General features: G+C 41.2%; 1 protein-coding gene across 3 annotated transcripts in view; it reads left to right on the top strand.

Moving 5' to 3' along the window:
* ANAPC4 (anaphase promoting complex subunit 4) overlaps window positions 1–14,487 on the top strand; it is a 131,607-nt gene that overhangs the window by 40,571 nt on the left and 76,549 nt on the right. For all 3 annotated transcript variants that reach the window (XM_077456874.1, XM_077456875.1, XM_077456876.1), the window contains exons 12-15: window positions 2,782–2,846; window positions 7,339–7,381; window positions 7,459–7,535; window positions 11,907–12,007. In XM_077456874.1, the coding sequence (XP_077313000.1) occupies window positions 2,782–2,846; window positions 7,339–7,381; window positions 7,459–7,535; window positions 11,907–12,007 (286 nt within the window). The remainder of the gene's footprint in view (window positions 1–2,781; window positions 2,847–7,338; window positions 7,382–7,458; window positions 7,536–11,906; window positions 12,008–14,487) is intronic.

The following is a 14,487-nucleotide window of genomic DNA, read 5'->3' on the forward strand; positions in this document are numbered from 1 at the left end:
CTCTACGTAGCATACCCACAAACCATGCGCTCTGTACATAGTGTACCCCTAAATGCTGCACTCTGTAAGTCGCATGCTCCTGAACACTGTACTCTATATGCCAAGTACTTCTGAACTCTGCATACATAGTCTTGCAGATACAACTGGCTCCTTTGAGGGCAACTATAATGCGGATGCGGCCCACAATGAAATTGTATTTGACACCTATGCTCAGAGCATAATCTACATTATTTATTAGAACTGAATAAAAAAAATTAAAAAATTCCAAAAAAGGAAATTCATTTAATAAATGACAGCTGGCAAGACTGTATGCCAAATACACAATTTTTTATTTTTTTTTGCTATTTACAAAATTCCAGAAAATTGGGTGTACATTTACCTATGTATGCTGTTTCTGTACATTAAAGTGTAACTTGAGGCAAAACTTTATTTTTATTTTTTTTAGGATGGATTACAACACCCATCAGTTTTTATTGCTGTCTGTGCCCCCATTAGCGAGATTCACCCTCTTCTCTATTAGTCCTGTTTATTGTTATCATTGAAAGTACAAATCTTGGTTGACATCAGAACTGTAATACAGTGGAACTCGTCCAAATTGGATGCTAGTTCTGGTGACCCTGGTTGACACCCTTGGGTTCCTTTACTTTGGAGGGATTTCCTTTCACTTCCTGTTTTGGCTATGGGACAGGAAGTGAAGAGAAGTCTCCCCAAAGGGAAACAGATGAAAAAAAAAAAAAAAGTTCATACTTCCCTTACTCGAAATGAAAAAAAGTGTTGCCTTTAGTTACACTTTAACTACTTCAGCCCCGGAAGATTTGGCTGCTCAATGACTAGGCCATTTTTTGCGAAATACGGCACTGTGTCGCTTTAACTGACAATTGCGCAGTCGTGCAATGTCGTACCCAAAAATAATCAATGTCCTTTTTTTCCCACAAATAGAGCTTTCTTTTGGTGGTATTTGATTGCCTCTGCGGTTTTTATTTTTTGCGCTATAAACAAAAGAAGAGCGACAATTTTGAAAAAAAACACATCTTTTACTTTTTGCTACAATAAATATCCCACGTTTTTTTTTATCAAATGTTTTCCCTCAGTTTAGGCCGATATGTAGTCTTCTATATATTTTTGGTAAAAAAAAATCGCTATAAGTGTATATTGATTGGTTTGCACAAAAGTTATAGTGTACAATATAGGGGATAGATTTATGGCATTTTTTATTATTTATTTTTTTCTTACTAGTAATTGCGGCGATCTGCGATTTTTATCGGGACTGCGATATTGCGACAGACAAATTGGACACTCTTGACACATTTTTGGGACCATTCATAATTATACTGCTATAAAAATGCACTAATTATTGAGTAAATGTCACTGGCAGGGAAGAGGTTAACACTAGGGGGCAATCAAGGGGTTAACTGTGTTCCCTGGGTGTGTTCTATCTGTAGGGGGAATGGGACTGTCTAGGAGGAGCGAGAGATTGGTGTTCATACTTTTTTTTTTTTTCACAAGAAAATTGGTGTTCATACTTAGTATCTACTGGTACATACAATCTGTCTCTACTCCCCTGAAAAAACGGGAATCTGTGTGTTTGTCATGAGCGATCGCGGGTTGCACTTGCATCGGCTCTGGGCACACGATGCGGGCGCCCACGCGTGCCCCTATTGTCCAAAAGGCGAAGTGACGTAAGGTAACATTTCACCCAGACATGCCATTCTGCCGCAGTAAAACTGCGGTGGCTAGTTGGCAAGTGGTTAAACATTCACTGATTTAAAATGATTGTAAACCCTTACATATACCCAGTGAAGTGACTAGCATCAGGTGAAACACAGAGCTATAACAATTCATCCTACACAAGTTGTACCTGTCTATTTGCAGCCCTCTCATCTCTACATCTGTTCAGAGTGCTGAATATTTAAAGCTAGCCTGAGAGTTCAGAAAAGGGGACAGAGAGCTTGAAGTTACACTCTGCAGAGTTCAGTGAGGAGAGCTCTGAAAGCTGATTGGAGGGAAGGGGCACACTCCCTTCACACAGGACCAGAGCCGAGGCTGTCAAACAGCTGGAGCTCCCTCCCCTGTTACCTTTTTTCTCTTGGTGTTGGGTAAAGCTTTCAGAACTGGTTCATGATGATAGCAGGGGAACGAAACAGCAGGCAGAAATGACATTTAGTGCTCTTAATTGAGACAAGTACATACGGATGTGCTTCTTTCATATTTCATGTCTGAGGTTAACAGCCACTTTAAAGAGGAAGTAAAGGCAATATAAAAATAAAAACACACCCTGTAAGGCAAAGGCATAATGAGCTAGTATGCATAGCTCATTATGAATAACTTACCTGAGAACGAAATCCCCAAAGCGGTCCTCCGTCTGCCATGTATCCCGGAGCGAATTCCGGGTCTCGCTGCTCCAGCTCTGTGATTCGCCGGAGCCGCGATGACATCACACTCGCGCATGCGCACGGGAGCCGACACGAGCGGCATATCGCCGCGATCTGCAGCCCGCCCAGTGCGCCTGTGCGCCGCTGACAGCGGTGGCTGTCTTTTTGTAAATGTCTCCTAAACCTATACGGTTCCTACAGTTCCTACGGTTCCTTGGACCTACAGGTAAGCCTTAATCTAGGCTTACCTGTAGGTCAAACTGGTTTGTAAGGGTTTACAACCACTTTAAACTATAACATCTGATTCACTTCATCCTTCATTCACATGAGTTTAGGTTCTGCTATACTACTACTAGACGCATATTAAAAAAAAAAAAATTCTTTCATGTTTTATACTTTACTATTTTAGGAAAAAAATACCAGCACCTCTGTACAAGATGAATTCATGCAACTGCTCCTTTGGGGTAAAGCCAGGTAACATCATTTGCACTTACAACTTTAAATGATATTTTAAGTACTTGAATTCTCCATTATTCTGGAATTTCTTCAGCTATCTACGAAATTAGTGAGGAGGTATTCACTAATAATGTTTTTTAAATATTAATGAAGCAGGCTGGGGTGCAAGTTATAGATTCAAAAAAGATTTTCTAGAGAATTGCTGATTTAACTTCTAGCATGACGAATACTGTCACTTTAAATCCAGTTTTACATTATGTTAATTAAACTTCTGTTTTTAATGTACATTTATTGACATACCATATATCAAGTCTAGCTATGAGGAAAAAAAAATACGTTATCTCCATTCCAAATATAATTCGCTAGAGATCTGTGTGAAGTAAAAGCTTTACTGCAAAAAAATGTTTCTCACCTTTAGGACAAGAAATATGACTGCCGCCTTCATCCCATCTCCATAATATGGGGGTTTTCTCTTCCTGTGTCCCTGTACACTTTCTGATAACATTGCTTGAGATAGCATTGCAAAGTGCACAGGACAGCACGAGATTTCTGACGGGATCAACAGGATTGTTTTTTCCCTTATTGAGCAGATGTGGCAAAAGTCTTTCATACAATATAATTACCAGCCTAAGTCAAGCAACATTTTAAAAGAAAAAGCCAAGCTTTCAGGCAGCACACATTTGTGCTCAAGTTTACACACCCTGGAAGAATTGATGATTTCTTGGCCATTTTTCAGAGAATATGAATGATAACACAAAAACTTTTCTTTAACTCATGGTTAGTGTTTGACTGAAGCCATTTACTATCAATCAACTGTGTTTACTCTTTTTAAATCATATTGAAAACAGAAACTAGTCAAATAGTCAAAAGTTTACATACCCCAGTTCTTAACCACTTGCCGTCCGCCCTATTACAAATTGACGGCGGCAAAGTGGTTTCATAATCCTAACCGGACGTCATATGACGTGATTAGGATTATGAGCCGCTGCGTGCCCCCGGGGGCGTGCATCGCGTCGATCGTTGTTGCGGGGTGTCAGTCTGACACCCGGCAACTACGATCTCGGTAAAGAGTCTCCGACGGAGACTCTTTACCATGTGATCAGCCGTGTCCAATCACGGCTGATCACAGTGTAAATGGGAAGAGCCGGTGATCGCTTTCCCTCACTCGCGTCTGTCAGACGCGAGTAGAGGAGAGCCGATCGGCTGCTCCTCTGACAGGGGGGGTCTGTGCTGATCGATTATCAGCACAGCCCCCCCGAGGATGCCCACACTGGACCACCAGGGACACCACTAGACCACCAGGGAAAAGGTAATAAAAATCGATAATCCTCCCTAGACCACCAGGGTGCCAGTCAGCACAATGGGTGCCAATCAGTGCCCATAATGGATGCCAATCAGTGGCCACAATGGGCATCACTGATTGGCATGCATTATTGTTTGGCACTGATTGGCATCCATTACTATAACACCGATGCCGCCTATGAGTGCCCACCTGTGCCGCCTATGAGTGCCCACCTGTGCCGCCTATGAGTGCCCACCTGTGCCGCCTATGAGTGCCCACCTGTGCCGCCTGAGTGCCCACCTGTGCCGCCTATCCATGCCCACCTGTGCCGCCTATCCATGCCCACCTGTGCCGCCTATCCATGCCCACCTGTGCCGCCTATCCATGCCCACCTGTGCCGCCCATCCGTGCCAGCTATCAGTGCCAATTTGTGCCACCTAGCAGTGTCCGTCCGTGTCGCCCATCCGTGCCGCCCATCCGTGCCGCCCATCCGTGCCGCCCATCAGTGCCGCCTATCAGTGCCACTTCATTGGTGCCACATTGGTGCCCATCAGTGCCACCTTATCAGTGCCCATCAGTGTAGCCCCATCAGTGCCCATCAGTGAAGGAGAAAACGTACTTATTTACAAAGTTTTGAAACTGAAACAAAAAAAAACATATTTTTTTTTCAAAATTTTCGGTATTTTTCTTATTTGTAGCGCAAAAAATAAAAACCGTAGAGGTGATCAAATACCACCAAAAGAAAGCTCTATTTGTGGGAAAAAAATGATAAAAATTTCATTTGGGTACAGTGTAGCATGACCGCGCAATTGTCATTCAAAGTGCGACAGCGCTGAAAGCTCAAAATTGGTCTGGGCAGGAAGGTGTTTAAGTGCCCTGTATTGAAGTGGTTAATACCGTGTATTGCCCCCTTTAACATCAATGACAGCTTGAAGTCTTTTGTGGTATTTGTGGATGAGGCTCTTTATCTTCTCTGATGGTAAAGCTGCCCATTCCTCTTGGCAAAAAGCCTCTAGTTCCTGGAAATTCGTGGGATGTCTTGCACGAACTGCAGGTTTGAGATCTCCCCAGAGTAGCTTAATGATATTGAGGTCAGAAAACTGAGCTGGCCACTCCAGAACCTTCACTTTATTCTGCTGTAGTCAATGACAGGTTGATTTGGCCTTGTGTTTTGGGATCATTGTCATGTTGGAATGTCCAAGTATGTCCCATGCACAGCTTTTTGGCTGATTAATGCAAATGTTCCTCCAGTATCTTTTGATAACATACTACATTCATCTTGCCATCAATCTTGACAAAATTTCCTGTGCTTTTGTAGCTCTCACATCCCCAAAACATCCACCTCTGTGTTTCACAGTAGGAATGGTGTACCTTTCATCATAGGCCTTGTTGACTCCTCTCCAAATGTAGTGTTTATGATTGTGTCCAAAAAGCTCAATTTTGTTCTCATCACTCCAAATGACTTTGTGGCAGAAGGTTTGAGGCTTGTCTCTGTGCTGTTTGGCATATTGTAAGTGTGGCATTTGCATAGTAATGGCTTTCTTCTGGCGACTTGACCATGCAGCCCATCTTTCTTCAAGTGCCTATTTATTGTGCATCTTGAAACAGCCACACCGCATGTTTTCAGAGAGTCCTGTATTTCACCTGAAGTTATTTGTGGGTTTTTCTTTGCATCCCGAACAATTTTTTTCTGGCAGTTGTGGCTGAAATTTTAGTTGGTCTACCTGACCATGGTTTGGTTTCAACAGAACCCCCCATTTTCCACTTCTTGAGTAGAGTTTGAATACTGCTGATTGGCATTCTCAACTACTTGGATATCTTTTTATATCCCTTTCCTCGTTATACAGTTCAACTACCTTTTCCTGCAGATCCTTTGACAATTCTTTTGCTTTCCTCATGACTCAGAATCCAGAAACATCAGTGCAGCACTGGATGAAAGATGCAAGGGTCTGTCAGGAGTCCAGAAACACATTAACCTTTTATATACACACACTAATTACAAGCAAACAGATTACAGGTGAGGATGGTTACCTTTAACAGCCATTCAAACCACTTTGTGTCAACTTGTGTGCATGTAATCAGGCCAAAATCACTGGGGTATGTAAACTTTTGATCAGGGTAATTTTGGGTAGTTTCTGTTTTGATTATGATTTAAAAATAGTAAAGACAGTTGATTGATAATACATGGCTTCAGCCAAACACTAACCATGGGTGAAAAATGTTTTTGTGTTATCATTCATATTCTTTGAAAAATCGCCAAGAAATCATAAATTCGGCCAGGATATGTGAACTTATGAACACAACTGTATAAAGTACTGCCCCTGTTTAACCCATTTATATAGGCAGGTTGCAGATGGTACAAAAAAAAAAACGCACCAGCCGTGAAATAAAAGTGAAAAAGGTGTAGTAACTGTCATTCCTGACCCAACAAAGTAAAAATACCAGTTCAGTGAGAAGATATGTTTTTAAAGGGTTAGTTTCTGTATATAATAAAATTTCCAGTGCCCTCAAGGGTCCTCCTTGGTTTACAAATCATGGGACAGTGTAGAGAAATGTAACTTATTTTAAATGACCTACCTGTAGGCCAAAAGCAGCTTCAAAGCCTGACCAAAAAAGTAACATTTTGATTGATCAATACCTTCCTGTTGTGACATGGAGGGAGAGCACACTGTGCATGTGCAAATTTGTGGGCAATGGAGACGGCACAGTGCATGTACAGAATTGTGAATAAGGGAGAGCGTGCTGTGTCTGTACGGAATTTTGGACGAGCAATACATTTAGCTTCACACTCTTGTGATGTTGGGAGTGTGATCAATGTACCATCTGTCCTAGCTTATATGCAGAATGTCTCCATAACCAGAATATTATTATTATTATTATTTATGAGGGCAGCTGCTTGCCATGGCACCCCGAAGATCGTGGCTTCCACTGTAGTAGTTGGGTACTACAGTGATTTACAGCTTCCCTAGAGGCAGCAGTATACAAAATATGTCATTAACTGGAGTTCAGTTTTAAATGAAGCTCAGTTTTTCTATGCATCATGATTTGTAAAATACTGGGGCCCATTGACTCCAGTGCACATTTTATTATAAAGGTGGACTTACCCTTAAAGCTGAATGGTATGGTTTATAATGAAGCTCAGGAACAAACAAGTAATTAAATAATGCATTTATTAAAACATCATTAGATGTACAGTATCCTTATACCTTATCTATGTCTTACATTTAGTCCAGAGCTTCAAGGATTGCTGATGAATCAGCTGACAATTAAAGTGAGTATTAATCTGTGTTTTGTTGTTCTGTTCTATAAAGTGCAAATGCATTGATTAATACGATTCTTGGCTTTCAGGGCCTAAAGAAGCTTGGTCAGTCTGTAGAATCTTCATACTCCACTATTCAGAAACTTGTAATAAGTCATTTACAAAGGTATGTTAATTTAATATTGGCAACATTGATAACAGAACTCTTCTCATAGGAGTAGGTTTTGTAAAAGATAGCAAATTAACTTTTTTTCTTCAAAGAAAGTTAACGTCCCTGGCGGTACGATTATTTTGGATTTTAGGTGCTAAAAGCGGTACCATTATTTTGCATGAAAATTTGGCGTTTTATATTGTAGTCCTGTAATTCTTAGGAATAACTCTCTTAAATCTGTCCAAACCAGAGTCTAGCAAACATCCTGGGTATGATAAAGTTTGAAAAATGAAATCATAAATTATAATATAATAAATAACTATAAATGTACCAAATAATAATATAACAATAATAAAAATTATTCAATAATGTAATCAAATCAAAAACACTGAAATTTGCTCAGTTGCAGAATTGTCACTGTCATTACTTTTCAGTATTTGATAACGGATCTCCCCACAAATCGCTATCGCTCAATTCTGCGAGTGATTACAATTTATTATCGCTGTTTTCTAGCTGGTCTAAAACCATTTTTGATGTAAAATGACAGTTTGGTTGCTATGGACAATCTCCAGTTTCCAGGCATAAAGAACAGTTTTTATTATATAAAACTGCATGCAGAGCACTGGACAGACCACTAGGGACAAGGGGGATGTGAAATATTTACATACAGCAATGTAATCTGTAAGATTACATTATACTGTATGTATACTGTCTGTTTCACTTTTTGAATTTGGCGCCGAACTCCGTCCCCGTGCGTCACAACGCTCGCAGGGCACGGAGATCGGCTCCGTGATAGATCGAGCGAGACACAGCTCGCTCGTACAGCGGGGAGACAACGCTGGATCCGAGGGAGAAGGTAAGTAAACCTCCTCCTGGATCCAGCGATGCAGTCCCGAGTCTGGCTCGGGGTTACCGCTCTTGGTATAAAAATTCCACTCCGAGCCAGACTCGGGAATACCGTCAGGGGGGTTAAAACAGACATCTGGTGCCAGTAAGTGCTGGGGTCTGGGGACTTGAAAACCAGGGTTTTCCTCCGGGACCTATCAGAGCGATTCTAATTGGCCTGGCATGTGACTGCTTTGACCAATTACAATTGCCTCTTATAGAGAAGTTCCACACTTCAAAAAGAAAAAAATACAATTTAAGGGTTTAAAGAACACGGACAAGATATATTTAAAATTGTGTCTTTAAATTAGAAATCACAGATTACAAGAAAAGGAAACGTGTAAAATATAGGTTCACAAAGTTTTTTTTTGTGTTTTTTGAAGTGTTAAGATATATTTTGTGTGTGCAAGTTTGCCCAAAGTCTTACAAACAAAGTAGATATTGTGGAAAGACAGGATATGCATGTGTTCTCAGTTTGTTGTGACTAAAAAGTCCTCTCTTAATACTTTCCCAAACAACATATACTTAACCAAACCATGAGGCTCCAGTGGTCTTCATTGAACTGCATTCACAGAAGCTGACAAGAAACATACTGTCCAGATAAGAGTGCAGAGGGATGACTTCCTAAATCTGTTGCAGCTCCTACACTCTCCAGCCAAAGAGTTAAGGGTGGGGAGGTGACCAAGCAGTCAGGCCACCAATCAGCTTGTATAACCGTGTAAATTTGCTGTCCCCTCAAAATAACTTATAATACAGCCATTAATGTCTAAACCACTGGCAACAAAAGTGAGTACACCCCTAAGTGAAAATGTCCAAATTGGGCCCAAAGTCAATATTTTGTGTGCTCGCCATTATTTTCCAGCACTGCCTGCTCTTGGGCATGGAGTTCACCAGAGCATCACAGGTTGCCACTGGAGTCCTCTTCCACTCCTCCATGACGACATCACGGAACTGGTGTAAGGTAGAGACCTTGCGCTCCTCCACCTTCCGTTTGAAGATGTCCCACAGATGCTCAATAGGGTTTACGTCTGGGGACATGCTTGGCCAATCCATCACCTTTACCCCTCAGCTTCTTTAGCAAAGCAGTGGTAATCTTGGAGTTGTGTTTGGGGTCATTATCATGTTGGAATACTGCCCTGCGGCCCAGTCTCCGAAGGGAGGGAATCATGCTCTGCTTCAGTATGTCACAGTACACGTTGGCATTCCTGGTTCCCTCAGTGAACTGCAGCTCCCCAGTGTCGGTAGCACTCATGCAGCCCCAGACCATGACACTTCCACCACCCTGCTTGAGGCAAGACACACTTGTCTTTGTACTCCTCACCTGGTTGCCGCCACACACGATTGACACCATCTGAACCAAATAATTTATCTTGGTCTCATCAGAACACAGGACAAGGTTCCAGTAATCCATGTCCTTTGGTCTGCTTGTCTTCAGCAAACTGTTTGCAGGCTTTCTTGTGCATCATCTTTAGAAGAGGCTTCCTTCTGGGACGACAGCCATGCAGACCAATTTGATGCAGTGTACGGTGTATGATCTGAGCACTGACAGGCTGACCCCCCACCCCTTCTCTGCAGCAATGCTGGCAGGACTCATATTTCGCAAAGACAACCTCTGGATATGACGCTGAGCATGTGCACTCAACTTCTTTGCAAAGCCTGTTCTGAGTGGAACCTGTCCTGTTAAACCACTGTATGGTCTTGGCCACCATGCTGCAGTTCAGTTTCAGGGTCTTGGCAATCTTCTTATAACCAAGGCCATCTTTATGTAGAGCAACAATTCTTTTTTTTCAGATACTCAGTTGTTTGCCATGAGGTGCCATGTTGAATTTCCAGTGACCAGTAAGAGTGTGAGAGCGATAACACCAAATTTAACACACCTGCTCCCCATTCACACCTGAGACCTTGTAACACTAACAAGTCACATGACATCGGGGAGGGAAAATGGGTAATTGGGCCCAATTTGGACATAGAAATGTTGGCTTGAGAAGGAGGCTTGGTTAAAAGTACAGGAAGTGCTCAATGTAAGGGCGGAAATACACTCCACTGTGGACTCAATACTTAAGATGGCGCTGCCTAACACCTGGAAACAAGTTTTTTAAAGTTTATTTAAACAGTAAGTAATATGCAATTTGGGCTGGATTACAGTAGCTATAGTTTGATAATTACTTATTATAATGGACTAAATGAAAAGAAGCATCAGAGTGGGAGAGTTTACTTCCTCTTTAAAACTCAGGCTTTGCTGAGCTGGAAGGGGTTATGTCTGGGTCGGGAATTCCTCCTTTTTTACCACTGACCATTCACCTGAAGGTGGTTGAATAACCCAAGTAGCCATGCATATGAAGTATCTGTATCCTACGATGTAATCCAAGAAAAGGATTTTACAGGTATACCAGAAATTCCAATATATAACCCCAAAAGCACAACCTTTAGACTTGTGTCTTGTAATATTAATAGTTAACCACTTCCCACCCGGCCAATGCATATATACGGCCGGGTGGGAGCCGTCTACTCCTGATAGGACATTCCTGAACGTCATTCAGAAGTAGCGGGATCGCGCGCGCCCGCGCAGCGGCGCGATCCCGATGTGCTCGTGTCACCCGGACACAGCACATCTGAGATCGGCAGGAGGGCTCTGTGATTGGCCCTCCTGATCACATGATGGCCGTGTCCAATCACGGCCGTCATGTGATGTAAACAAACAGCCGGTTGCTAGGCAATCGGCTCTCCTCTCCTCACACGGAAGTCATCGCTGAGGAGAGGCGAGCAGAACGCTGCAGCCGGCTGATGATCAGTGAGTATGGGCTGCTTTTTACAGCTTTTTACTCACTGATCATCAGTCTAGTGTCAACACACAACACACCACACAGTACAAACACAGTCCCCACATATGTCCCCAAACCACACATGTCCCCAAAACATACATGTCCCCAAATAATAAAAACACATGTCCCTAATAATAAAAACATGTCCCCCACATATGTCCCACTAAAATCACATGTCCCAATGATTATCTGCACACATATGTACGTGATCACCTGCACACATATGTACATGATCATTTGCGTACATATGTCCGTGATCACACAAACCAATTATTATACAGTTAACGGAATTTTTTTTACCAAAAACATGTAGCAGAATACATTTTGGCTTAAATTTATGACAAAATTTGATTTTATTGGATTTCTTTTCAAATAGAAAAAAGAAAATATTGTTTTTTTTCCAAATTTCCGCTTTTTTTGCGCTTATATCGCAAAAAATAAAAAACGGAGTCGTGAATAAATAACACCAAAATAAAGCTCTATTTGTGCGAACAAAATGATAACAATTTCATTTGGGTACAGTGTAGCATGACCGCGCAATTGTCACTGAAAGCGCGAGAGCGATGAAAGCTGAAAATTGGGCTGGGAAGGAAGGGGGTGAAAGTGCCCTGTATTGTAGTGGTTAATAAATCTCTTAAAAATGCATGTGTTACTCAATATTGTTCATTGATTTTTGCAGTGGAGCTGAGGTTTTGCTCTATCATCTAAGTGAACTAAAAGGAATGGCCTTGTGGAAACAGAAGTATGAATCTCTTGGCTTAGAAGCCAAAGCGATTGAAGGTATGTAGTTGGATGAACAAATTGATTTACAGAGATACATAAATGCTATTTTATCTTCACATTCTAAGTCTTTGAATATTAAAAGCCATTTATGATTTCAGTTGAGTAGGTATCTTGCAATAGAAAGCAACTTCTAGTTAATGTTAATCACTTGCCGATTGCTCTATAGCTGAATGGCGTACTATGATGTCATCCCAGAATCCCGCTCTTGCGCGCCCCCTGGTGCGCTCACCCGAGAGCACCCGTAACCGCTAATAGCAGCCATTTACCACATGATCGCTCCATCAAATGATGGAACGATCACTAGTAAACAAAACTGCATCACGTCCGGTTCCTCGCTCCCCTCCTCGTTCTTATTGGTACAGTGCGAGGGGAGAGATCGGTGGCAGCAGCGCTGTGGGCTGGATGTGTAGTGCCCACAGCGCTGCTCTGTGCCCATTCCAGCCATCCATGCTCAGCATACCCATCCATACTAATCCATCCGTGCTCACCCATCCATACTCGCCATACTCATCCATCCATACTCGGCCATCCATATTGAGCATACTCATCCATACTCAGCATACTCATCCATCCATCCATGCTCAGCCATCCATTCTCAGCCATCCATACTCTTCATACTCATCCATCCATCCATTCTCAGCCATCCATACTCTGCATACTCTTCCATTCATTCATGCTCAGCCATCCATCCATCCATCTATGCTCAGCCACCCATACTCGGCATACTCATCTATCCATCCACGCTCAGCCATCCATCCATCCTCAACAATACTCATCCATCCATCCAGGCTCAGTCATCCCATCCACCACCATCCATAATTAGCTGTACCCAGCCATACTCAGCCGTACCCAAGCATACCCAGCCATCCCATCCATCCTCAGACGTACCCATCCATCCTCAGCCGTACCCATCCATCCTCAGCCGTACCCATCCATACTCATTCATGCTCAGCCTTCCCCATCCACAGCTCATCCATGCCACATCAGTTATCATCCTTGCCACATCCATGCCACTACAGTGCCTCACAAAAGTGTAATAGGTAGTCAAACTGCATGTTGGTCCTCTGTATGTGGCCATGCTGTGGAAAAGTCTCACACATGTGGTATCACGGTACTCGGGAGGAGTAGAAAAATATATTTTTTGGGGTGTAATTTTTGGTATGTACATGCTATGTGTTAGAAACATTGTTTAAATAGACAACGTTGTGTAAAAAAAATAAAAATAAATACATTTATTTTTCTTTACACATTTTCCAAAAACTTGTAGGTTGTTTTCTTTCCAAAATGGGGTCATTTTTGGGGCATTTCTATTGTCCTGGTTCTCCAGGACCTTCACAATTGTAAGAGGTAGTCAAGAAATTATATGTGTAATTTATGCTCCAAGAACGCCTGATGGCGCTTCCTGCATGTTGGGCCTCTGTAAAAGTCTCACACATGTGGTATTGCCATACTCGGGAGGAATAGTAGAATGTGTTTTGGGGTGTAATTTGTGCTATGCATATGCTGTGTGTGAGAAATAACCTGATAATATAACAATTTTGTGAAATAAATAAATAACAATCTTGATATTGCAAAGAATTGTGGGAAAAAATTACAACTTCAAAAAACTCACCATGCCTCTTATTAAATACCTTGGAATACCTACTTTCCAAAAAGGGGTCATTTGGGGGGTATTTGTACTTTCCTGGCTTGTTAGGGTCTCAATAATTGAGATAGGCCGTCAGTACCTCAGGTGTGATCAATTTTCAAAGATTGGCACCATAGATTGTGGACTCTATAACTTTTATAAAGACCAAATAATATACACAGATTTGGGTTATTTTTTACCAAAGATATGCAGCGGTATAAATTTTGAAGAAAAATTACTAATTTGCAAAATTTTATAACAGAAACGAAGAAAAAGCAAAGAAAAAGCAAAAATTGTTTTTTCTTTTATAGTGCAAAAAATAAAAAACCCAGCAGTGATTAAATACCACCAAAAGAAAGCTCTATTTGTGTGAAAAAAAGACACAAATTTCATATAGGTACAATGTTGTATGACTGAGTAGGTGCCCAGTGGGTAAGTGGTTAAAGGAAACGTGATAAAAGTTCATCAATGGGATATGATGTGCTTTTATGTGTATTTGTGCGTGTGTGTGTATAAATATAAAATATATATATATATATATATATATATATATATATATATATATATATATATATATATATATATATATATATATATATATATATAAAAATGTATATGTATGCAGTGTGTGTGTGTGTGTGTGTATATGTATGTATGTATGTATATATATATATATATATATATATATATATATATATATATATACACACACACACACACATACACAACACACTATATTGTGAAAAGTATTGGGATGCCTTGCCTTTACATGCACATGAACATTAATGGCATCCCAGTCTTAGTAGGGTTCATTATAGAGTTTGTTCACCCTTTGCAGCTATAACAGCTT

Source organism: Lithobates pipiens, unplaced genomic scaffold, assembly GCF_037356315.1.
Source record: "Lithobates pipiens isolate NorthernLeopardFrog02 unplaced genomic scaffold, aLitPip1_a1.2 Scaffold_27, whole genome shotgun sequence".
Lineage (NCBI taxonomy): Eukaryota > Metazoa > Chordata > Amphibia > Anura > Ranidae > Lithobates > Lithobates pipiens.